Source organism: Cyanistes caeruleus, chromosome 18, assembly GCF_971803275.1.
Source record: "Cyanistes caeruleus chromosome 18, bCyaCae1.hap1.1, whole genome shotgun sequence".
Lineage (NCBI taxonomy): Eukaryota > Metazoa > Chordata > Aves > Passeriformes > Paridae > Cyanistes > Cyanistes caeruleus.
This window is the reverse complement of record NC_141718.1, coordinates 10261348-10286875: the sequence shown is the minus strand read 5'-3', so window position 1 is coordinate 10286875 and position 25528 is coordinate 10261348. Positions and strand designations below refer to the sequence as shown.

Genomic DNA, 25528 nt, shown 5'->3' with positions numbered 1-25528 from the left:
TTTTGGGGAAGGTGTAACCCGAGGGGCCCTGCTCCAGGGCGATGGTTGTTCTCGGGCCGGGGCGGGGGAACGGTTGTTCTCGGGGCCGCAGCGCGGCTCTCCCGGGCCGGGCCGGGCACGGGCCTTACCCGCAGCAGGTCTGGGCAGTGCAGCCGCCGCCCGTCCTGTCCCTTTCCGCTTCCCCGCGCGGCGGGGCCGGGGCTCCCGGGCCGGGCGGGCAGCGCCCATCGCCGTGGCTCCGGGCCCGCCCCGGAAGCCGCTACCGGTTCCGGGGTCGCGGCGGAGCGATGGCGGCCGACACGCAGGTGAGTGCGGGGCGGGCGGCACTGGGTCCGGCCCGGGCAGGGGGGTCGCGCCCGGGGCCGCGCCTCGTTCCGCTCCCGCCCCGCTGCGCCCTCGGCCCGGCTGCGGGGCCCGGGCCGGCGCCCGAAGCCGCCCGGGGACGTGGCAGGCGGGGCGGGCCCCGCCGAGCCGCCCGCGCCGTGCCCGGCCCGCGGGAAGGAGCCGCCGCCGGGGAACCCGGGCGGAGCGGGGGGCGGCGGGGCCCGGCCCCATCGAGGCCCGGCAGGAGCCGCGTCCCTCTCGGCTGCAGCGCCGTGTGCGGCTGCTCCCGGTTCGCACCGCCCGGCCGCGTGTGAGCGCTCCCTGTGCCCGGGCTGCCTGGGACTGCCGGCTCTTCCTGAGGGGCTTGCCATGTTCCCAGTCCCAGTCTGCTCAGCGACAGGTCCTTGTACAAATACTGCTTTTGTCCTCTGTATCTGTTTGCAGCGGCATTGTTGGTATGCTAGCTGTGTAATGTATACATAAACATCCTAAAAAATAAAAATAAAAAGCAAACTGGCAAAACATGTCCCAGAGGCTTTTCCATAGACACTCGGTGAGTAGTCGAGGTTTTGCAGTTTGTGTAAGTCGCTGAGATGCTGGTGAGGTCCTGTAGTGTTATACATAATTTATATTTTTTCATTTCTAAACTTAGGATAATTTTAACACGTTTTTCATGTCTGTGCATCTCCCTGTCATCATTAAGCAGCATGAGTAAGTGCAGCTTGGTTTGAGTTTGCGTATGATGAACTCATGTAATTGAAAGGTGTGAGAGAAGAGCAGGTCCATAACAGCAGCTGTTTTTTTTTGTTCTGGTGTCAGTGACATTGTTGGTCGTCCTTTGCAGCTCAACCCAGCCTTACTGTTCAGAGGTGCAGCACTGCTTCCAGACAGTTTTTAGGGGGACCTCTGGGTGTGAAATGGTCACAGTCTCAGGGAGGTGTGGATGGACTTTAAAGGCCAGGAAGCCACTGTGCAGGATTAGCCTTCCAGCATGTCGGCAAAAAGCTTCACTGAAAGCAGTTTTGAGGAGCCCTTCAAAAAGGATTGAAAAGGGAAGGAACAGTTTTTGATGAGCTTCTAAAGACATGCTTATTCACTGCCTTTCAGAAAGATGATATAAAATTGGTCAGCCTTTCCTGGAGAGCTGTGCTTTGGTTTATTTAACTGCAGAAAACCTGGGTGTGTAGGTCTCCCTGGGTTGTCTGCAGTTCGAGTGCTCCTTCAGGACTACCTGGACTTCAGGAGGTAACACAGGGCGAAGCTCCTTTGAATTCTGAAAGTTACTATTTTTGGCTTTGAAAGGTCCTGTACTCCAGATTATGAGTCTTAGCTCTTACTCTGTGTTACTTTTAGAGAGGTGTCTCTTACAGAGCATGAGAGCACGGATGAGAGGAGAGCAGTCATCCCTCAGCCCTGGGGAAGGAGTTTCACAGTGTGTGAAGCACAGTGACCCTTCCTTAGTGGATGAGATGATGGGTGCTCACATTTGGACACTAAGGGGTCATGTGGCAGCAAGTGACATGTTCTGCTTGCCCTGGTTTGTGTTCTGTGGGTTGATATCAAAGGCAGTCTGATGTTTTTTTCTGCTTTGTGGTTTTAGATTTCTGACACACTGAAGCGGTTTGCAGTGAAAGTAACTACAGCCAGCGTGAAGGAGCGAAGAGAGATCCTCAGTGAGCTGGGAAAATGCATTTCTGGGAAAGGTAAAAATTTCACCTTTACCTAACTTACCTGGGTGGAGGAGAATGTTAAAATGTTTTGTTTCAAAAGGCTGTGTGAGGAGTATTTGATTGAAGGAGGGGGCTGGCAGCGTTTTGAGCCAGTGCTTCTATCATAGGGTTAATTCCAAGCATGGGATTTGTGGGTAGCTCAGAACCCCAGCTTTTGGCACAACTGCTTTCTCCAGTCAGTAGTTGTAGCATTGTATGTGTTCTTCATTAGTGTATCAGTTGAGTTTCTTTCATGACTCTTGTTCTTTTAGGGATACACACATATATAGAGATGGGGAGTGTGGAAGCTTACAGATGGTCTTAATAAAACAGCTGAAGCAGATTTTTTAAACTTATTTCTCTCATTTTCTGAAGATGACCATGCTTCACATGTTCCAGTTTTACCATTTTTTAAAAAAATGCAGATAATGTATAAAAAAAGCAAACTTTTACTGTGATTTTTGCAAGTAATTTCATAGATGCGAGCAGTTTACTGATTTCAGTCATGAAGTGAATCGTGTTTGTATTAAAGATTAAGAGCTCAGTGATTTATGAAGTGTTCTGAAATACATTTATTACAGATCTCCCAGAGGGTGCAGTGAAAGGCCTTTGCAAACTCTTCTGCCTTACTCTGCATCGATACCGGTGAGTAAATTGATGTGGAAAGCATGTATTATATAATCTATCAGTATTTAGTAATTAAATTGGTCTGGAACATCTGAAATGTTAGCATGCAGTGTCACAGAGATGTATATGACACTGAAGAATGTCATCTTGTAATTACATTCTCAGGGGAGGATTGACATTAAAAAGTTTTACAATATTTGCCTTGCATTTTACCTTTAATTTTGACATTAGAACTTTAATCCTGTGGTTCACTTTGGAAGAATGAACACCCATATCCTTGTGAAGCAAGACTGAGCTGTCTTTTAGATACCTTTTAGACAATTTCAGGTGGGATTAAATCATGGTCCATTGTAGAGGAGCTGTTCAGAACCTATTTTCTTCTGCAATCTGCTGGAGGGCCTCCACATAACTGCTGTCACTTGAGGAAGGGAGTGGAAGTTTCTGCCAGAAACTTCTCCGCTTTGCAGAACAGCAAGGATAAAACAGTCACTAGCTTGACTGCTGAAATGAGAAAGCAGAGCAGCCTTAGTGTGGTGCAGGGGTGGTAACGGTGCGGTGTGGCAGGTTTAGGAATTCATGACCCGTGTTTGTCACAGGGATGCGGCATCCCGCAGAGCTCTGCAGTTGGCCCTTCAGCAGCTCGCAGAATCCCAGCCTGAGGCCACGACAAAAAACCTGCTGCACTCACTGCAATCTTCAGGGATTGGCGGCAAGGCTGGAGTACCCAGGTGAGCAGCTGTGTGTGGAAGCAGTTCCGAGTTGCTGGTGATTCCTCCTGTTCAGAATGAGGCTGCTGCTGCTGCTTGGCAGAGGTGTTAAAAGCCTTTAGAGACAAAGCTGTTAATTCCATTCAGATGTTCTTTTACCTCTTCATGTCACCTAGGAAAGCATGTTATATTCTGGTATAACTGCTGGTAGATAGGGGCTGAGTTACAGTTTAGCCTTTGTTAAACTTCAGGTCTGGGGAGATGAGGAGCAAACTCTTTCAAGAAACAGTCTTCAAAATTATTAGGAAAGGGGATTTCATCACCTGCCAAATGTTCAGCTGCCTCTTGTGCCATTTGGAAGCTTTGAGTGTCAAACCAGAGCTGAAACAACCAACTTCTGAGGGCTGATTATTTCCTTTAAAAACTAAGACTTTAGCTGCATTTTTGTGTAATAAAATTACATGTCAGTCAGGTACTGTTGTAACTTGGGCAAAATAGGTCTGTAATGGTCTAGTAGGTGTAAGTTATGTCCTGGGAAGTGTAGATTTATCTCCCTCTCTTGTTTGTACAACAGTAAGAGCAGTGGATCTGCAGCGTTGCTGGCACTCTCCTGGACATGCCTGCTTGTACGCACAGTCTTTCCAACACCCGACAAGAGACAGGGAGAAACATGGAAAAAACTGGTAGGTTCTTTAAGGTTTGCAGAAATATTCCATAGCAGATATGGACTTAAATACTTCTAATGTGATTTAAGTTTCTGCAGTGTTGCAGAGAATTCTGCTTGTAACTGAAAACACCAAGTTAGAATCCAATTTTAGAGAATCCAATTTGATGTGCTGTGATCTCTCCTGGAGAAAGCAGGAGGTGTATAAAGCATGAGTGGGGTAATCTTGCACCTGTGCAGTTGCTCTGCATACAGAGATGGCTCCTGGTGCCTCTGAGGGGCATCTGCAGTGTGGCATGAAGTCCTTGTGCCTCCCTTGAAATATCTCTATATGATACTCTGTCATACAGTGTCAAGGAGCTTTTGCCTTCCTTTACACAAACGTGTGACTTTGCTCATACCACACTGGGATATAGTTGGAACAGATTTTAAGAAGAGATGTGATCTGTTTGCAGTGTTTCCAAAACTGTTAGGCACGGTTCTGCTCAGAGGTGTGGGATAAAAGCCAAGGCAGCTTGTTGGAAGAACTTAGATGATCTAAAGACTTAAGCAGATTCAGCTAATCATTGACAATCATTGACATTTGGCATGTCTTGTTTGATACGAACTCTCTGAGAAGCAGGTGCACAAAGGTTTTTTTGGCTGTTGCCTTTGGCAGGTGGAGGTTCAGTGTTTGCTCCTTTTGGAAGTCCTGGGAGGCTCTCACAAGCAGGCGGTGGATGGGGCTGTGAAGAAGTTGAACAGGCTGTGGAAAGAGGTGATGTTCACATTATCTACCATATTCTACAGCTGTTCTGTTCTGTGGTGTTAATGTGCCTTACTTTTTTTCTCTAAGAACCAGGATCTGGTGGATCAGTACCTATCTGTCATCCTTGGGCTTGAACCAAACCAGAGTTACGCTGCAATGCTGGGACTTGTGGTGCAGTTTTGCACAGCCCAGAAGGAGATGGATATTATCAAACGATACAAGGTAGATCTGTTGTACAGCTTTTTCTGGGGGGAATAAGAAGCATCCCTAGTTATGATGAAGAAGGGACTGAATAGATTTCTTAATGAGGCTGGTACTTAGCATCAGCCCTGGTTTCACTATCTGTCAATTCAGTAGTCCTGCACTTCTGGCAACAGCTGGGGTGTGTTCAGAGAGGAGGTGCCAGATCTGTGGCTGTTTTGGTGTTGCCTGTGTATTTCTGTGGATGTCCAACATAGAACTTCCTGCCTTGTCCCTGTTGTGGGAATGAAAGGCAGCATGTAGCTCTCAGTGTGGTTTGATTGTTGGGCTCAGGGTAGAGCAGGAAGCACTGGTCTCTGCTTGACTGGCTCACGGGAGGGTGGAAGGAAAGTTTTCAGAGGAGTTGGGGTGTCCAGCCTGGCACCTGACAGTGTGCTGGGAACTGTGTACAGGTTGAGATGTGGCTGTAATCTGGTGTTTCTGCTTGTTCAGAGCGCTCTCCTGGATTTCTACTTGAAGACCATCCTTATGAGCAAGACAAAGCCTCAGAAGCATGTGCTGGTGAGACAGTGTTTAGAACTACTCGTGATGTTGTCCCACAGGCAGCACTGCTCTGTGCTGAGTGCCCTGTCCCCTTTGCAGGACAGCTGTTCTCCGCTGCTTCGCTACATGTCCCATGCCGAATTCAAGGAATCTGTTTTGCCAACTCTGCAGAAATCCCTGCTGCGGAGTCCTGAGAACGTCACTGAAAGTGAGTCTGTCATCTCTGCATTGCTCTGTCAAAGAGCCTAGATCCTTAGTGCTCTGGAGCTGCTGGGGCAGTGTCACCCTGGGCTATGCTTTTGGTCCCCAAGTGCAGGCAGGATTGTGTGGAATCCAAGGGTTAGATGTGCAGAAGCAATATTTGTGATGTGATCCCAAGTGTCAGGGTATGTGATAGTTACTGCTTGCACCAAGGACAGGATTTCACAGCCAAGTGCTAAGAATAATCCTGAATTATTCTGTTCATTTGGCATCAATTTCAGTAGGTTTTTTTTACTCCTACTCCTTACTACCCTGTCTGCTCTTGATGTGAACTGTGGGGAAGAGTGTATTAAATGCTAATGGCATATCACATTTTGTTAAATAACTGTTTTTATCTCTTATGTTGTCAGCAATCTCTTGCTTGCTCGTGTCTGTGAACCTGGATCTTAGCCAGTATGCTCTAGACATTGTGAAAGGACTGGCCAGTAAGTATTCTCACTTTTGGAGGAAATTATGAATTCAGCTTTCTGCAACTTTCTGGCTGTACCTACAACAGCTTGATTGCTGGTGAAAAGGTTGTTTTAGGCAGGAGGGAGGATAATGCTGTAAATTGAAACTGGAATAGTTCACATGATGGTTCCAGAAGCTGCATTAAGCCACATGTAAAGATAATCCTTATTTGCTGATTTTATGCAGTTTGTTGTAAGGATCTCTTAGCTCATGTGTTATTTTCTAGGTCATCTGAAATCCAACAGTGTGCAGCTGATGGATGAAGCAGTTGTGGCATTAAAGAACTTGGCTCGGCAGTGCAGTGATCCTTCGGCTGTGGAGTCGCTGGGCAGGCACCTTTTTGCCATCTTAGGGGGTGAGGAAATTGTAGGATAAGCAGTGGGGATGAATCAAGGCATGACAGCCTCAAGGAGTTTTATGTATTGTATTTTCTGTTCTCTTTACTGCCTGTATGGAAGGGGTGGCTCAGCCTGGATCAGGGATAATGGGGCAAGCTTTTGTGCTTTGGAGGAGATTCTTGATATAACACAGAGCTGTTGCCTGTAATCACCTGTCACCGTTGTGATTTTCTTGGCAGGCTCAGAGGGGAAGCTGACAGTTGTTGCTCAGAAGATGAGTGTCCTTTCAGGTGAGGATCCTAGAAGAAAGATGCTTCTCTAGTGGAAGAAATTGAGCAGAAGGCTGAATGGAAGGGATCTGTACCTCAGCCTTTAGGATTTCCTGCCTGTCACTCTATGGCTTGGCTGTAGTTGAAGCCATAGAGGGTGCTGGATACCACATACCAGTACCTGACTTTCTACTCATGGAAAATAATTGGCTGGTAGGCCAAAAATTTTATTGAAAGAAGATGACTTGCACCCAGAGTGAAAGTGAAGACAGAGATCCGGCAGTGTGGTACATGGAGGATGTGATATCCAGATGCAGTGACAAGAGATGTCTGTATAAGGATTGAAATGTGAAGGGTCATTCTTGATTGGTTTTAGATGTTGTGCTGGTAGTTTGGGAACTGCTGACAGAATTCTGTTCTTTCAGGGATTGGCAGTCTTAGTCACCACGTGGTTTCTGGACCCTCCAGCCAGGCTCTGAGTGCAACTGTGGCTGAGCTTTTCATCCCTTTCCTGCAACAAGAAGGTGAGAACTCTTGCCTTCGTTCTGGGTTTGCTAAGCTGCTTTCATCTCAAGCAGGATTTTCACATGGTTATTCAGGATAAATCTGGATTCTTGCCAGCATCTGCTGCCCTGTTTTGATGAGCAACCCCATGGAGACTGTGCTGTGCCTGTCAGGAGCCAAGTGTTCTTTTCTTGCATCCTGATGTTAGCTGCTTTCTGTTTTATATTCTGTGTTCTCTGCAATTGCTGAACTGATGTGAAAACTATCTGTTTCTCCCCAGTCCATGAAGGCACATTGGTTCATGCAGTCTCTGTCCTGGCTCTTTGGTGTGTTCGGTTCACCACGGAAGTTCCTAAAAAGCTGGTAGAATGGCTAAAGAAAGCCTTCAGCCTTAAAACCTCAACTTCAGCGGTGAGACATGCCTACCTGCAGTGTATGCTAGCCTCCTTCAAAGGTAAAACTGGGCAGCTGTTAATAACTCTTGGCTGTGGGGCTTAGGAGAAGAGTTATCAACCTTTGTACTTCTTGATATAGAGAGTTGTGCAGATTAGGAAAGATTCTGTAAGGCAATGCCTATTTACTGTTCTTCATATTTCTCCTTAAACACTCTTTTGCCCTCAGGTTTATAAAGATGGTTTGTTTCCTTGTATAACTGAAATCACTGCCCATCATGCTGTCTTTCATAGATCTCAAAGTAATTTTTGATTGCCTTATTTTTGTTTTACAACTAAATTGTAAGGTTTCTTGGTCAGGGGCCACTGGTCTCTGGCTGTGACTCTTGGAAACTTTTTAAAAAAATTCCTGCGTTTGAAATGAAGAACTTGAGGAATTATTCTCTTTTGTTGATCCTCTAGAGATTTACATCTGTTGGTCCTGCCCCCTTTGACTGCAGCATTTCATCCATATTTGTAGACCTTTGGGATTCCTTAACTTCTGAATGTTTGAAATGAAACAGATGGTCATGGCTTGCCAGGAATTTGCTTTCCCTCTCTTAGGGAAACATTAATCTTTGAAGTCAGACTTCCTGTGATTTGAAGTGATTCCTTTAATGTAACTGAATTAGCATTTTCTTTTGCATCCCATGAATAGAAACTTAATATATTGAGATGGGACTGTTCTGTCTGTGAGGAAAGGACTGAAGTGGTTGCCATTGAACTTTTAATAGTTGCATAATGATAGTGATTGGCAAATACTTTGGGAGATTCAGTGTTCCCAGAGTGTGTCTGATTCCTTTCCTTGTCTCCTGGCAGCAGAAAAACCATTGATATCTTGGTGTTAAAGTGAGGACTGGTTTTCTGTAATGTGTCTCTTTTGTCCCCTCAGGTGATACATTATTGCAGGGAATGGACTTGCTGCCCATGCTGATCCAGACAGCAGAAAAAGCAGCATCTCAATGTACTCAGGTTCCCATGGTAACTGAAGGAGTTGCTGCAGCTTTGTTGATCTGCAGGATGTCTGTAATTGAGGGACAAACTGGTAAGGTCACAAAACAGTTGGCAGAATCCAATATAAACAGGTTCTGAGGGTTAACACTTCTTGACAGTGTGCAGGTGATGCTATTTCTTAATCTGTGTATAGTTTCTACACAGAGAATCATTGGTCTTCTATAAACCAGGGAAAGATTAATTCCCATCTCTCATTTATGTCAGTTAGGAGTTTTTACTCTTCCATGGCTTTGCAAATTCCTGCTTCCATTCACATAGGGCAATATTCCTCTATTCTGACAGGAGATGTTCACCTTGACTTTGCATGGTCAGATTTGACTGATGCATTGGAAGTATTACTTGATTGTTATTTGGGTAGTGTTTTTACAAACCTCTGGAAAGCACAGGGACTGGAATTCTATCTCATATTAGAGGATATTACAAGATCTCTCTGAGTTCATACGTCTGCCAGGATATATAATCAGCTGTGTTCTACCAGAAGCAACACACCACTTCTCTCTTCTTCTTTACTTCTAGGAAGGTTTGCCCTATGAAAGATTAAGGTGAATCAGACTTTACATTTCACATATATAAGTCAGATAAAAGTATTTTTGTCAGCTGGTGTTTTTTGGGCATGTTTATAATTCTGAATGAGAGAAATGAGAGGCTTTAGAATTGAAGACAAATAAGGCTAGAAGTAACTCGAGGGATTTCAGGAGAGAGAATTCTACTGTATTTTATATGTACTGATGAGTTTTGACTTATTTTGAAACATCCTTGATGGACATCTGTTCTTTTCCTGTCAGAGTCTAAGCTGAGTGGTTTCTGGCAGCTGATTTTGGATGAGAAAAAACAAATTTTTACATCAGAGAAGTTTTTGCAGTCTGCCTCAGAGGAAGGTAAGTTGGCAGTTAGTGTATTTCCAGTTGCTGTTTAACTCTGTTGCTTAGTACTTGACAAGAACTAATGTTGTTAGCCCTGTTCTATGATCCCTGGAGCATACATTTTCAGATTAAAATAAGCTGTGTACTCTTCAGTAGTACGTCTACACTAGCTTTAGTCTAACTTTGAAAACTAATTAATTTATTTCTTGATGAAGCTGAGTTATCGCTCATTTATCATTCCAAATGATAAAGAAATGGAAGGGCCTTGTGACAGCTGACACTCAGTCCCCATTTCATTGCCACTGAAGCCATTTTGGCAGGGCTCAGGAATTAACAGAACTGAAGCACTGAGCGTGGTGTTTATAATTTGCTTTGCTCTGTCAACTTAGACCAAAATAGGTCACACACAATGGTCAGGAAAATTGTCCTGGGATCCAGCTAACAACATTTCAATGAAATCATGGTTCAGTTCCCAGTCTTGGCAGATCTGAGCTGGATTTGTCTCTGGCTTCAATTAGAAGATTATGTAGAGGCTCAGCTTGGGGAGGTGTTTTAATGTGTCCTGCTTGCTGTTCATTTGTTTTCAGGTAGAAAAAATTGTTTCCTTACGAAGTCTCATGCTATATTAAATATTTGTCTTTTCCCCCAGCCATGTGTACAGTGCTGCAGCTGACAGAGCGCCTGCTCTTGGATCATGCACAGCGGCTCCCCGAAAGCAAAGTTCAGTACGTACGGTGTCCCTGATCCCTGTCTGACCCCAGAGTGACCCCACTGGGTGGGGTGGGCTTGGGGCTTTGCACAGAATGTTGACCTCCTGGTGCCTTTGTGTCCCCTTGGTTGCAGAGCTGCCTCCCTCTGGCTAACCCTGTGTGTCTGTTTGCAGGCAGTACCACCGTGCCCTGGTGGCCGTGCTGCTGAGCCGCACCTGGCACGTCCGCAGGCAGGCCCACCAAACAGTGAAGAAGCTCTTGTCCTCTCTGGGAGGGTACAAGCTGGCCTATGGGCTCTTGGAGGAGCTCAGAGTGGTTCTCAGTTCTCATAAGGTGAGTAGCCAGAGAGTGTCTGCTCAGACAGATGCCCTCGGTTTGCTGCTAGCATTGACATACAGCCTGATGGTGAACAGGATTCAGCTCCAGATGATCTCTTAGAATGCCACTTGATACTGGATTACTGCACATTGCAGTATCAGTGCCTGGGGTATGCCTAGTCTTTCCTACATGCATAAAAAAGACATACTCAGAATGTTTTGGGGAGGTAGTTTTCCATGTATTTTTATTATTTTAATGCAGATTTTATCTCTGCTGAAAGACCAAGTGCTTCATTCCTTTTTTATATCTTGGTTCTTTGGCCCTGGCTTACAGACTGCAGAAGTTGAGCATACTGTTCCCAGCCAGCTGGCTCAACCTTTTCCAGAATCCTTGCCAAAAGTGATCATTTTAGTTTTATTTTACTCCAGCTTGCCAAATCCAGTATAGTCCTCCATTCTTAATCTTACTGTCACTGTCATCCCTGTGCTTTGGTTTTGCTGTTATCCTGTGTCCCCTTCTTTCCTTTGAAAACTTGAGGGAGATGGCATTCAGCCTGGTGTTACTGTGGGGAAGTGTGCTCAGGTCTCAGGAAGGTTTGATGTTGTCCACTCAGATTCTGCCTCACGAGGTGCTGGTGACAGAGGCGGGAGATCTGTCGGAGCTGGGAAGGACATACATTCCACCTCGTGTGCTGCATGAGGCCCTCTGTGTCATCTCCAGTGTGGCAGGGCTGGATGTGGACTCCTTTGAGCCAGAGAAGCTGGCCCTGGAGATGCTGCTGGTGAGCCATCATCCATCTGTAGGTAAGTGCAGGGATAAGACTCATGGCCAATATATGAGTTTTTATTGTACCTTTTTTTTTGTTGTGCCAGCAACCTGTTTCTTGTTTATTACGCTCATTTTATTCTTCTTGCTAGTGGCAGTGCAGCCAGGACTTTGGCCAGCCCTCCTCATCAAGATGAAGATAGATCCTAAAGACTTCATTACCAAACACCTGAATGACATCTTGCCCAGGATCACCACCTACAGTCCAGAGAACCAGGTGATAAACTGCTTTCCTTGTGTTCATTTTGGGAGCTATCTTGGAGGAGTTCAGTACTAACTGGTCTATAAGGAAGGAGAGCTGTATAAAAGGTGGGGAAGAGGGAGGTTAGAAGAGAATGTCTCTGGGGAGAAAGAGCTGGGATTTAAGAGGGAAAGAATGTACCAGCAACTGTGTAGAATTTTAGATGAGACTCAGATACCCACTGAACAATGAATTTGCCTCAGCGGGCATATGCCTTGGAGACAATTTTAAGCAAGACTGATGATGTTATTTCCTTAATTTTCCTGACAGTCATCTATGAATGCAGTGGGGTCTCTCTCCTTGCTTTCACCTGGCAGAGTGCTCCCACAGCTCATCAGCACTATCTCAGCAACAATGGAGAATCCAGCTCTGTGCCAGGTTACTCGAGAGGAATTTGCCATCATGAAGACACCTGAAGGAGAGCTGTATGACAAATCTATAATACAGAGGTAAGTTTTCATAGTTTCTTTGTGCATCTGGGGATTGATCTGTTATTCTTGCCAGTGGGTGACTGGGTGTGTCAGATGCTTGTTCTGCACAGAAGTTCCTGGATTTTTATGCCTGGTCCTTAGTCCACTGCAGTGCTGATTCTTTCTCTACTTTTGCTTCTCAGTGCTCAACAGGATAGTATGAAAAAGGCTAACATGAAGAGGGAGAACAAAGCTTATTCCTTCAAGGAACAAATCATTGAGCTGGAGCTGAAGGAGGTGAGTTGATGGAAAAAGGAATGCCAGGCTGGTCAGCATCTTCACTGCAAGTCATATGTTGTTCCATGGCTTCTGGCATATGTGTGTAGGTGGGAAGTATTCTCTGAACTACTTAGAATACTTCTATCTGTATGTATCCCATTTTTTTAACAAAAGTTGGCTTCTCTTAGCTCTCAGGAGGGTGACACACCATCCCCTGTAAATGAACTGGACAGCACTTTTTAATGATATCAGATAATTTGTGAGCAATGTGGAGAAACTTACTTTATGCTGCTAAAGGGACACCTAAGTCTTGTTAACCTGCTGATTTCCATTTTGTGTCTTCACTCAAGAGGAATATACTTGGAAGGATATTTTGATACTGTTTTAAAAATAAATTGCAAAAAACCCCGTTTCCAACTTGCTTCTCTAACTAATTGAAGGGATGGTGTTTGTAGCTCCCAGATAATGATGACCTTGGCTCTCTGTTGCAGGAGATAAAGAAGAAGAAGGGAATAAAGGATGAGGTGCAGCTGACGAGCAAGCAGAAGGAGCTGATGCATGCACAGCTGGAAAGGGAGGCTCAGATAAGGAAACGGCTGAAGGAGGTGAGCTTTGGTTGTATTTTTTGCCACCTCTGAAGCCACCATAACCCAAATCACTTTGATAGAGAGAATATGGTCTATCAATCACCGATTTGTTTCTGTTATTAGAAATTACATTTAACAACCCAATTTTTTTCCCAGTGGAGCTTTTTTTTATGGTAATTGTTTCTCTTTCAGCTTGATAATGAACTGGAAACAGCTCTAGGACTCCTGGACACTGTTATAAAGAAAAAGCCTCCCGGTCTCACTCAGTACATCCCTGGTCTCATCAGTTCCTTCTTGCCACTTTTTCGATCTCCTTTGGCTGCTCCAAGGATTAAGAAGCCTTTTCTTTCCTTAGCTTCCTGTGTCATGCCTGCTCGACTGAAAACCTTTGGTGAGTATTTGCAGTTGCTGTTTAAGGGCAGGGTGTGTCATTTTGCAAGCAAAATTCTTGCTCTTACAGACAGTGGATCTGTAAGATCCACAGAAAGCCAAGAGGAGAAACCACCTGGAGCAGTGCTTAGGGAGATGACTGATTTCCCAGAGATCCTACTGCTGGGTAGGACTGGGACCAAAGATAAGTACTTGTCTGCTCTGAGGAGCAGCTGGTCACTGTGGGACCATCTTCCCTTTGCAGAGTTTGGAGGGTGTGAGTAACTCACACACATGAGAGCCCTGGGCTGGGCTTCCTGCTTTGAGCCTCTTTGCAGCCTGGGCTCTTGCCCAGAGCTTTGTTACAGTTCTTGGGTCTGTGTTCCTGGGCCTTTTTCTCTTGAGGAATTTTTGGTTTAGCCCTCTCATGGATTCTTTATTCTTCCATTCCAGGTACTCTAGTAAGCCATGTGACCTTGCGCCTGATGAAACCAGAGTGTGAATTAGATGAATCCTGGTGTCAGGAGGAGCTGCCTATTGCTCTGAACAGAGTGGTCAGTTTGCTGCATGCTCACACCATTCCCAGTCGAACCAGCAAGGGAGAGCCAGGTATGAACTATGGCAGATAAGTTCATGGTAAGATAAGTATGGTACATCCTGCTGACACTGCTCCCACCTCCAATAACTATGAACTGTTTTAGTTTTCAGAGTTTGTATTACATTTTGCAATCAAAACTTCACTTTATCTTTTTTAATTTGATGGCTGTTCATAGATATGAAAAACCTTAAGTGTTGTTTTTTTCTGCTGGTAGTAGTAGAAGTGGTGTTGCAACTATAGTTAATGTAGAAATGAAATAACAGTATTTTTTCTTGAAATGGTTCATACAGAAATAATAGCAGTGAAATTAAGGCTCTTCTTTGCCAAGGACAGCTCCTGCCTTTCAACACCACTTAGCATAAGGGATTTGGTGAGACTAAGTGGAGAGACAAAATAATTGCTTGTTATCTGTGATCACAGCAGTGAAGTGCCCATAGCCTCTGCTTGTTTGCTGTGTGGTGCTGCAGTTCATGAATATTTTATACTGGCATGATTGTAGAAAGAGCAGTTCTCTCCACTGTAACATGAAGGCAAGCACCAATGTTTTTACTGTGCAAGGTAATGATTTGATTGAAAGTAAACCTTTTTTTCTTGATTTTTTTTTTTTTTAAATTTTATTTCCTGGAGTTAGTTTTAATTTAGGTTGTTTCTGGAATCTTCTTCACAGCAGAGTGCACAAGTACTTGTGCCACTCCACTGAAGATAAGAGTACAGAAGAGGGTTGGTGTGTGTCCTTTGGGGCTGGGATGGCTTTGGCTGTCTCAGGGTGTATTCCAGGGATGTAGAGGTGGTTCACTTCACCCAGGCTTTGGAGCTGTTCATCAGATAACCCAATCAAAAGCTGCTGTTGTAGATGGTATATATTTTTAAGGGAAATGTGGGATTCTGTTTGGTTCCTTAGCCACATAATTGAGTTCTCTTGCTGTTCAGTGGTGTGACTGTGGCACATGTCACTGTCACAGCCAGCCAGTGGCCATTGGCCTTGTTGATGACTCCTTCAGTGCTGACCATCTCAGTGATAATTTGGTGTCTCCACTGGGCAATTTATTGCCATACTAAGTGCATGTTCATTAATATTTGAATCCTTTTTCAGTCTTATTTCCAGAAAATAGTGGAAATATTTTCAGTCCTTCAAGATTTCCTGTATTGCTTAATTAAATTAATATCTAATTTTTTCCCATTTTTGCAAGAGAAGGGCAGTAGCTTCCACAACACTTTGTTGGACAAGCCGTACTACATTCCCAAAGGTTCTTTCCTCATTTTCAAAGTTCTTTGGAAGGAACTTGTGTGATAAGATTTAGTAGAGATTAATTTATTAGGTAACTATGAGACCTGAGAGACACCATACCTCCTTGTTATGTGGATGATAGAATTTATTATTCATTGCTGAAATGCCAAGATACATCCTGTAATCTTTCTCATGTTGGTCAATACCAGCTACTGTTAGAGACAGTAGAACATTTTTCTTCTCCAGTAAAGCTTTCTTCCTTATGCTGTGTTTAGAGGGACAGTAGTTTAAGGCTAAAAATATCTGGCCAATAATTAAAAAATAAAAGTGTAAAAGCAAACAGACACTGAGCAAACAGAGAGAAAAATCCCACATGAGAAATAGAAAGGGTTTTACTGAAGCTCTTCATGTTAAATAGGAGCTCAGGATGTGTTTGGGATTTAATATTTCTCCCTTGAACTACTTTTGCAGTATTTTTGCCCTACATAAGCTGACTAATACTGCAGTATTGTATCTGCAGTGCTCTTCATCTGCATTTAGAAATTTAAACTTGGGTATTCTCTGTCAGCACAGATAGGATATAGAAAGGAAATGTTTTCTGTAGATAACTGATACTTGAATATTAACTGGACTAATGAAGGACTGGAAGCAGCATTTGTTATATGCTATAGCCAAGGCCCTGTAGAAAGGAAGGAGCAAAATCTTTTAACAGCAGGGATCCAAAAGCTTTAATTTTTCAAGGATGGGACGGGAGTTGGAGCTTGCACCAGAATTAGAAGGACTTAATTCTCAAGGATCCAACTGAAGGCTGGAATGACAGGTTAGCTAGGTTGGTAGGAAGTGTTTAAAGGAAATGCAGCTGACAAACAAGGCCTTGCTTTGGGACAAATGAACTTTATCAGTGACTATCTAATTAATTTAAGTGCTTCAATTCCATTTGCAGTATGTATTTCTATACTCCTGAGGTATTGGTAGTAATTTGGAATCCTAATGTGACTCTAATTGAAACCAGGTAGAATCATAGAATCATTTAGGTTGGAAAAGACCCTTAAGATCATCAAGTCCTACCCTTAACCTAACACTGAAATGCTAAAAATCGCTGTTGGAGCTACACTGTTGGTGCTGTTAAGTGGCAAATGCTTAGGTTTACTCAGCATCTTTGTGCATGAGGCTGAAGCTTGGCCATATTTATAATGAACTACTCAAGTGTACATTTTATACCAGTCGGTATTATCAACCAAGTCATGGGAGGATCAGCTGCATTCACAGGATGGTTTTTACTTTTCATAGGTGCTGCCCCATTATCAGCTCCAGCATTTTCCTTGGTCTTTCCTCTCCTGAAGACGGTTATGACTGAGACACCCCATAACAGCGAAGACAAGGAGGAGTTCTTGGTCAAGATTCTGCAGATTCTTACAGTCCATGCTCAGCTGAGATCATCAGGAGATGGCCAGTCTTTGTTGGTGGATGAGGTGAGAGCTGTGGGGTCAGATGACCTCCTTCAGATGAGCCATGAGATAAAACAGCTGATGTGTAAACTGGACAAAGCAGATGAATTCTTTAAGTTAGAGTTAACTGCATAGGATTGTTTTCTGCTGTGGGTTTTGGTACCTGTCCAGCCCTAGGTTTTGAGTGGGATTTTTTAAGGAGTGTCATACATAGGCATGGCATTTTGAAATCACAAGGTAAAAGTCTTTTTCCTTTCTCTCCCTGCCCTTTTCTCCCCTCAACCTTTCAGAAAGGCCCAGAGTTGCTGCCCCGCAGGGACATGCTGGTTCTGCTGACCCGGGTGATAGGAACGGGTTCTCCACGGTTACAGGTGAGTGCTCAGCTTCATAACCACAATCAGGATTCTCCCTGAGTTTCATCAGCATCTAAATGAGGGAAATGTACCAACTGGTTTTAAGTCTGTGATGCTGGTGGTTGATACAGTCCCAGTTTTCTTCTCTGCGTATGGTATTCTTGGATTAAAATGTCTGCATCTTTTTTTTCTGTGGGTTTTATTGCACCAAATATATTCTTCAGTCTTCCAGAGGTGACATTTTTTCTTTCTCTAAGGCCTTGCTCTGCCAGATACGCTCAGTAGTCTTTCCTCTGAGTGTTTGTTGTAAGGGATGAGGTGGCAGAAAGGTCAATAATATAAAGCAAAGAGTTGAGCCGTACTTGTCACATCTCAGTTTTGTCACTGCTCTTGGGGAATTTCTTCTGCTGTGACAGCACTCAGCGCTTGCTTTGACAGCAGTTCATGGTGCAGTGGAATCTGTGACACTTGCTGGTGCTGTTGTAGGTGTTGGCCTCGGAGGCGCTGACAGCGCTGTGCGCAAGCAGCAGCGGTGAGGACGGCTGTGCCTACGCCGAGCAGGAGGAGATCGATGTGCTCCTGCAGGCCCTGCAGTCTCCTTGCATGCACGTTCGAGATGCAGCTCTCAGGGTAGGTGGGAATCATTCAGGGTCACACCAAATTCCTTAAGTTTTTGGGAGGTGAATCTTCTCTAACACTGATGCAGAGAGGCTTCAGCTGTGGTGCCAGGCTTTGGGCAGTGTGTCAGAGGCAAGTCTGAAGAATAATGCTCCAAATCATGCTCTTTGTGCTGGATTTATCTGCAAAAAGGAGTACTCTGGGTTTATCCACACCTTTGTTTCCTTAAAGAGGTATAATTAGGACTACTTAACACCTTCTGTTTACAATTGGATAGAGCTTAGTCTTAAAGAGAGAAGCTATCAAAAAATTCCTGTCTGTAATAGGCCTTATTATTGGAAAGCTTCAGGTTTAGTCACTTCTGAGAACACAGAAAGAAAAACCTCAAGGGTGGTTGGTGTTCTTTGCCATGAAACAAATTCGAGTTTAGCCCACCTGAGCTGTCTTGTCTGTACTTAGAAGCAGAATAGACCGTAGTCACCAGAGCCTCTCTGCAACCTGCCTGTGTTCTTGAGTCCCACCAATCTCACCTGTAACCATGGGCAGTGTAAGGCACAAGTAAACATGAATTTTGACACTTCCAACCACTGAGAGCTTGACTTGACAAAAGTTTTAAGTGTTTTAAAGCGTCTGTTTCTAAAAATCAGATCCTTGCACTGATTTTCCTGTTAACTAATTCAGGGGCTGATGGAACTACAAATGGTTCTACCAACCCCAGACAGTGATGAGAAGAATGGACTGAACCTGTTGCGTCGCCTCTGGGTAGTCAAGTTTGACGTTGAAGATGAGATTCAGAAGCTGGCAGAGAGGTAAGGGTTCTTCTTTGTTGATTGGGTTTTAGGGGGGCCTCTTCTCTGCCCACAGCACGGAGCTGCACTCAGGGGTTTTGCCCCACACCTGGAGGACAGCTGGAGGGCAGCTGGAGGTCACTCCACTTGTTCATGTGGCAGTGGCTGCTTTGCTGAAGGGTGACCCATCACCTCTGTGTGTGTGCTGCAGGCTGTGGGAGTCCATGGGCCTGGAGCTGCAGCCTGACCTGTGTTCCCTGCTGATCAAAGATGTCATCTACCATGAAGAGGCTGTGCGACAGGCAGGGGCTGAGGCTCTTTCCAGAGCTGTAGCTCAGTACCGAAAGCAAGCAGCAGAGGTCATGGGCAAGCTCACAGAGATCTACCAGGAGAAGCTCTATGTAAGTACTCTTGCCCTGAGGGTTTGACAGACATGAGCTGCTGCTTTATTTTGTGTCAGTCACTTTTCCTTTTGTCTGTCCTTAAGATGTGCATTGAATCTACTGTTGTCCTGTTTGAGCTTAGCACAGACAGTTCAGACAGTATCTTGAACTTCATGTTATCAGCCACTAATGGCACCATTGGACAGGTGGGAGGAGTGCCTTAGGTGATACAGAAAGGCTATGGTAGGGCAGTGTCAGTTGAAGTAACTTTGACCCAAAACTTGCTTTCTGTTTGTTTTTCTACCTTGCTCTTCTAGTGGTATCATAAGTCTGTGCATTATTATCAAATGGTATTGCAGGTATGGTTGACAAATTCCTTGCATGCCTATCCTTGGAAAAGGCATTTTAATGAAATCTTTTCTTTTTTCAGAGGCCACCTCCAGTTTTGGATGCTTTGGGACGAGTGATATCTGAATCACCTCCTGACCAGTGGGAAGCAAGGTACAGTCATATTCAGCTTGATCTCATCACTTCCTGTGTATCCAAATGAAATGTTTTTGATTTTTATTTAGAAGAAGAAATTACAGGCAGTTGTATTGACTTGCTGTGTTCATGTGTCCTTCTGGTAGAGAATATTTGTGCCCCTCAAGCAAACTGGGGGCAGGTAGAACTCCATCAAAATATTGGATACTGTCATCTCTATGTCCTGATAAAAACCCAGTCTTTCCCTCTCAGACTTGTCTGATTTTTGTCTTAGCTTACCGTGTTCCCACCTCTGTATGGGCCATTGATTGTATCAAGAGCAGCAGTGCAGGCCTTAATGAACTGGCCAAATTCCAGTTTGGATAATTACTTTCTGTTTACTTGTATGTTCTGTACAGGTTTAATTGGAGATCATCTTGTTTGGTACTTGCCTTGAGCTAATCTATCCTTTAATGCTGATGTACCTTGTAAAGCTGCTGCATTTCAGCAGTAGTTGAAGTGATCCTGATGTCTAAGTTGGCTCAAGTATCCCTAAAGCTTAATTGAGATAAAAGCTATTATATGGCTGAGGGATTGTTGTCCTTGTGGGAGACTGTAGCATGGAATTATGTAATGAAATGCACAGCGGTTGGACACTCTGAGGCATTTTTCCATAATGGTTCTTGCTCTCATTTTCTGTAACTGCTGCTGATAGCAAATGTGATTGTGAGCTCTGTGAATTCTGTGAGAAGTCAGTAAGCTCACAGGCTCATCACCTTCTTCACAGGTGTGGCATAGCACTGGCCCTTAACAAGCTCTCAGAGCATCTGGACAGTTCTCAGGTGAAGCCCCTCTTTCAGTTTTTTGTGCCGGATGCTCTGAATGATCGCAGTCCTGAGGTCAGGAAGTGCATGTTGGATGCAGCTCTTTCAACACTCAACACTCATGGCAAAGTAAGTCTGAATGTTTCTGTCTTTATCAGTGGAAAAAAGGTGTAGATATGGATATGTAGATACTGTGTTGTAGATTTTAAAATTTTTTTAATTTATATTAATTTCTTAGAGGTTGCTGTTACTTGTAATAGCTGAAAACTTTCATTTAGGAATTTTTGTGTTCAGAGTTGTTCTGTTAGTGTCTAGTGTTGACCAAGTGTGGTTTAGCCCTGTCATTGCTATAAAATGTAATATCCCTGGATCAACTGGAGTTAAAATGTTATAAAACTAGAATAATGAAAGTAAAATCAGACCAGGGATCTTTTAATTCTGTGAAGATGAGAAATCCTTTTCAGGCTTCATGCAAAAGCAAAACATGAAACCATGCTGATTGTTGGCTTAATTAAACTTAAAACATTGAGGAACTGAGGGCCATCCTTCTCCCTGCCAGCTCTTCCCCAGCAGTGTCAGATGGGGAATGTGTGCAGCATGTGAATTGCTCAGCTTCTGATTTCCTCATATGTGCCAGTCACCTCTGGACAGATACCTGTACTCTTTAGTTTAGCCCAAGACAGTTGGGTATTTTCATATCATTCATTCTTTCGTCGTGTTTCTTTAAAACAGTGTGAAGTTCATTTGATGTTTCTGCTCTCCCTTGGCACATGGGGCAAGCAGAGGAGCAGGCACTGATGTTCAGGCCTGGGAGCTTGCATTGCTTCTGGCAGAACATCACGCTGGCAGGCTTGGGGATTCTAGTTTTGAAGAGCTAATTTCTCTCTAGCAGGAAATATTTGTTGCCTGTTGTGATGGTACAAGGTTTTATGTGATGTGACACATGAAATGAACTGTAAATACAGTGTGATTGTTCAGTTGTTGGCTCAGAGAAGAACAAACAAGTCCACTGAGCATAGCAAATCTCATTCTGAGTGGACTCTAGTGGCAAGTTCTGTGGTTTTGTTTTTCAGGACAATGTTAACTCTCTCTTGCCAGTGTTTGAAGAATTCCTGAAAAATGCTCCTAATGATGCCAGTTATGATGCTGTCAGGCAAAGTGTGGTCATTCTGATGGGGTCACTGGCAAAACATCTGGACAAGAGTGACCCTAAAGTGAAACCAATTGTTGGCAAACTGATAGCAGCCTTGTCCACCCCATCTCAGCAGGTAGGTGCTTTTGGGAGTTGTCAGGTTCCACACAGAGGCAGGTTAACACCAGGATACTGTTAGGGGATGGCAGAGAGATGAAAAATGGTGACAGAAAGGTTTCACTTGGGGTGCATTCTAGGGGGAATTTATGTTAGTAATGATTGTTTTGTGATCTGGTGGATTGTTTTACAGGTTCAAGAGTCAGTGGCAAGCTGTTTACCACCTCTAGTGCCTGCAATTAAGGAGGATGCAGGAGGAATGATCCAGAAGCTGATGCAGCTGCTGTTGGAGTCTGATAAGTATGCTGAGCGCAAAGGTGCAGCCTATGGTCTGGCAGGCCTGGTGAAAGGCCTGGGCATCCTCTCTCTCAAGCAGCAGGAGATGATGACCACACTGACTGATGCTATCCAGGACAAGAAGAACTTCCGCCGGCGGGAGGGTAAGGGACAGGAGCTTTTCCCTCCAGATACTTTGCATTTCTCTTGTACCTACTACCACTGTGGTCAGGTGAAGTTCCTGCACCCCTGTGTTTGGTTGAGCTACATATATTTTACTAAAGTTTGGCAAGAAAGAAATGGGAAGTATCTCTTGTGAGGCTGTTGGTTGTGTATAGTGTCCCAAAACTGCTCGATTCACATTGTGATGGAAGAAGGATTTCTGGTCCTAGACCATATGGATGTGCCCCCAACTTCTGCTGCCTCCAAAGGCAGGTGTTGCTGGGGAAGAGCTTTTCTGAGGCCACAAATCCCTACTACAGCACAAGCCACAAGGGGAAGAAAGCAAGAGACTTTAGCTGTGAGACTGGAGTGTTTTTGAAACAATATTTAGCAAATTGTATCTTCTTTTCCCATCCTCCTTAAATGAAGTTGTATTTTTTTCTGACTGTCCTTTTTGGGTCTTTAGGGGCTCTCTTTGCCTTCGAGATGCTCTGCAGTATGCTTGGGAAGCTATTTGAGCCCTATGTGGTTCATGTGCTTCCTCACCTGCTGCTTTGTTTTGGAGATGGGAACCAGTATGTGCGAGAGGTAAGGTGCCTTAAATTTCTGCTGTCACAGTGTTCAAAAACCCAGATGGAGTGGATATGAATATGAACCCTGTTTGTAATGAGGCAAATAGAGAAGGTGACCTATCCGTTGAGATACCACTAATAACAATTTGATCTTCTCAGTAACTGAAAGCATCTGATTTTGTTGGTCATTAATTGGGAGCTACTTAGCCCAGCTGCATCATTGTACTGAGACACTATTTACATGAAGGCTTTGTTCCCAGAGAGTCTCAGAGGAAGGAAAACAGTGTTGTGTCACAGTTTATGAGTGTTCTCTTCTCCTTGGAGGCTGCAGATGACTGTGCCAAAGCTGTAATGAGCAATCTGAGTACTCACGGAGTGAAGCTGGTTTTGCCATCACTTCTTGCAGCCCTAGAAGAGGAATCTTGGAGAACTAAAGCTGGTATGGACCAATATGTGCCTCATATGATTGAGAGTGACCCACAGTTCCCTTTGCTGTCATCCCCCTTGTGTATTCCTTCATCTCTACACATGGCCATGATTGCATAGTCTTATAAGGGACTGTGGAGCTTCTCCAGCTTTTTACAGCTGAATTCCCTGACACATTTGAATAACCTTTTTCCCCACTGCATATTCAAGGGACAGTTTGTATCATGTCTCTTCGTTTTCCCTCGTACAAAGCAAAAGTATTTTTTGGTGACTTTAAGTGGCATAGAGTGACTTAATGCATTTCAGCCTTTCTTTGTTTTCTCTGACTGGCAGATTTGAGTTAGAAGTAAATGTGATTATCATCTCATGTCAATTCTTAATACTGTGTTTTGTCCTTTCTTTCATCTTTTTTTTCTTGGTGTACTTTGTTCACAGGGTCAGTGGAACTGTTGGGGGCTATGGCATACTGTGCTCCCAAACAACTCTCTTCCTGTTTACCCAACATTGTGCCCAAACTCACTGAAGTGCTGACAGATTCCCATGTGAAGGTGCAGAATGCAGGGCAGCAGGCTCTCAGACAGATTGGGTCTGTCATCAGGAATCCAGAGATCCTGGGTAAGACCTGTCTGTGGATCTGTAATGTCCTGATGTGACTGTGGTTTATAATAGCAAGGTTTAGGTTAATGGTATTTAGGATTAAATGCAAATTTATATAAAAATTAAATGAATCCTACAGAAGTACAACATGAAAGCTTGATAGCAACTGTCTGTTTCCAGGCTTTTTAAATGTTCCTGTCCATTTTTTCAATTGATGTTAATAGAGTTTCCCCAGTCCTTGTGCTGCTCGTTGCTTTGGAAGGACATAAAATATCCCATGAGAGCACACCAGCTCGTCCTGACATGATTTTGGTTTATGTACAAATAAAGTCTTTTCTCTCCTTTTTAAAAATATACAGCAATTGCTCCAGTTCTGTTGGATGCTCTCACTGACCCCTCCAGGAAGACTCAGAAGTGTTTGCAGACTCTGTTGGATACCAAATTTGTCCATTTCATTGATGCTCCATCCTTAGCACTGATCATGCCAATTGTTCAGAGAGCTTTCCAGGATCGTTCCACAGACACCAGGAAAATGGCTGCCCAGATCATTGGGAACATGTACTCCCTGACTGACCAGAAGGTATAGTGCTAAAAATGCCCTCTAACTCTATTCTAATTGATTATGGGACAAGCACAAGAGAAAATTTATATGGCTTGGAGATTTTGCTGTTAAGGGAGAAAATACTAGAATCTATGCAGCTTCTTAATTAAATGTGTGTAAATAAGCAGATGGCTATAAGGATAGTGACAGTTCTCAGATCCTTAAGACTGTCAGCTTTGGTCCTCTAGTTATTATCCATTTATCCCTGCAAAAAGGTCTTGTAATTTTTACCATGTAAGAAATGCCTGAACAAACAAACAGGTGAAACACAGATCAGCTGCTAACAAATGGGTCCAGGATTTGTTTGAAAAGTATTTGTAGGACCTGACTGTAGGCTGAAGATCTGTGTTTAATTTTTGTGCTGATAATCTCTACATTTAAACCTTGCGTAAATGTTAAGAGTGTTGGATTTTCCTAAGACACAAACTGCTGTGAGGGTTGTGAGTGAGCATTAAAAAGGTTTTGAGTGATCTGCACAGAACTGGTGTTTCTTGGACTTCCAGAATAATTCACTATGCTTGTTTGCAGTATTGTGAGAGCAATTAATTAAACTCTCAGGATGTTAGCTGCTTATAAGGGGTGAATGTCCTTTACATGAAGATGACTGTTTTCTCTCATTTTGAATCTGGTTCTGACTTTTTGGGCTCTTTGTTTTAGGATCTGGCTCCATACCTACCCAGTGTGACCCCTGGACTGAAGGCCTCTCTGTTGGATCCTGTACCTGAAGTAAGTCTTTTGTACAAACACAGTTTGTCTTTCAGTGCATTAGGTTAAACACTGTCCTAATCAGCCTGGCACATCTGTAGCACCTTTGACTGGACATTTTGCAGATCTGTGTTTCTCTTGTCTGTTAGGTGCGCACAGTATCTGCCAAGGCCCTGGGGGCCATGGTGAAGGGTATGGGAGAGTCCTGCTTTGAGGATTTGTTGCCGTGGCTGATGGAGACACTGACATACGAGCAGAGCTCAGTGGATCGCTCCGGTGCTGCTCAAGGTGGGGCCAGCTGTGTGTGAGCACTGAGCTCAGGTTTTCTCATATTAAATCAGATCAGCTGCTTGTTTCTTATGTGTATCAGCTCTGTTCCCTGCCTTTTTCCTCCAGGTCTGGCTGAAGTTATGGCTGGTTTGGGGGTAGAAAAGCTGGAGAAACTTATGCCAGAGATTGTAGCGACTGCCAGTAAAGTGGATATTGCTCCACATGTACGAGATGGTTATATCATGATGTTCAACTACCTGCCAATTACCTTTGGAGACAAGTTCACTCCCTATGTTGGTCCCATCATTCCTTGTATCCTTAAGGTATGTAGCAAAATGGAAAAATTTTATTTACCAGAGAATAAAAAGAAGCCTCCAGAGCATTTTAAGTATCATTTTCAGTAATTGTGGGATGTGCAGAGACTTGTCTAGCTTGGCTGGACTACTAGAAAAAAAAAGAAAGGGAATTTAAATTATAAATTATTTCTTCTAAGTTACTGGCTTGCTGTCTTTTACATGTGGTCACTAGTTTTTTAAGTCATCTTGGTGCTTTCACAACAACTCTGTAGTTCACTTG

The 25528-nt window shown here is 44.0% G+C and overlaps 1 protein-coding gene across 2 annotated transcripts in view; it reads left to right on the top strand.

Moving 5' to 3' along the window:
- The first annotated feature begins 5 nt into the window (after nt 1-5).
- GCN1 (GCN1 activator of EIF2AK4) overlaps nt 6-25528 on the top strand; it is a 38308-nt gene continuing 12785 nt past the window's right edge. The window contains exons 1-41 of one of the 2 annotated variants that reach the window (XM_086855514.1): nt 6-305; nt 1925-2027; nt 2615-2678; nt 3257-3388; nt 3942-4050; nt 4690-4788; nt 4867-5001; nt 5473-5541; nt 5623-5731; nt 6135-6209; nt 6461-6589; nt 6812-6862; nt 7267-7365; nt 7626-7799; nt 8669-8821; nt 9576-9668; nt 10303-10378; nt 10537-10696; nt 11295-11484; nt 11599-11723; nt 12018-12196; nt 12361-12454; nt 12928-13041; nt 13216-13414; nt 13846-14001; nt 16509-16690; nt 16957-17037; nt 17506-17649; nt 18319-18446; nt 18637-18826; nt 19239-19309; nt 20058-20223; nt 21168-21362; nt 21537-21783; nt 22248-22369; nt 22678-22792; nt 23215-23394; nt 23736-23956; nt 24635-24703; nt 24832-24970; nt 25079-25275. In XM_086855514.1, coding sequence (XP_086711640.1) covers nt 42-305; nt 1925-2027; nt 2615-2678; nt 3257-3388; nt 3942-4050; nt 4690-4788; nt 4867-5001; nt 5473-5541; nt 5623-5731; nt 6135-6209; nt 6461-6589; nt 6812-6862; nt 7267-7365; nt 7626-7799; nt 8669-8821; nt 9576-9668; nt 10303-10378; nt 10537-10696; nt 11295-11484; nt 11599-11723; nt 12018-12196; nt 12361-12454; nt 12928-13041; nt 13216-13414; nt 13846-14001; nt 16509-16690; nt 16957-17037; nt 17506-17649; nt 18319-18446; nt 18637-18826; nt 19239-19309; nt 20058-20223; nt 21168-21362; nt 21537-21783; nt 22248-22369; nt 22678-22792; nt 23215-23394; nt 23736-23956; nt 24635-24703; nt 24832-24970; nt 25079-25275 — 5598 coding nt within the window. In that variant the 5' untranslated portion in view covers nt 6-41. The remainder of the gene's footprint in view (nt 306-1924; nt 2028-2614; nt 2679-3256; nt 3389-3941; nt 4051-4689; nt 4789-4866; nt 5002-5472; nt 5542-5622; nt 5732-6134; nt 6210-6460; nt 6590-6811; nt 6863-7266; nt 7366-7625; nt 7800-8668; nt 8822-9575; nt 9669-10302; nt 10379-10536; nt 10697-11294; nt 11485-11598; nt 11724-12017; nt 12197-12360; nt 12455-12927; nt 13042-13215; nt 13415-13845; nt 14002-16508; nt 16691-16956; nt 17038-17505; nt 17650-18318; nt 18447-18636; nt 18827-19238; nt 19310-20057; nt 20224-21167; nt 21363-21536; nt 21784-22247; nt 22370-22677; nt 22793-23214; nt 23395-23735; nt 23957-24634; nt 24704-24831; nt 24971-25078; nt 25276-25528) is intronic. The other variant, XM_086855513.1, reaches the window with a different exon arrangement.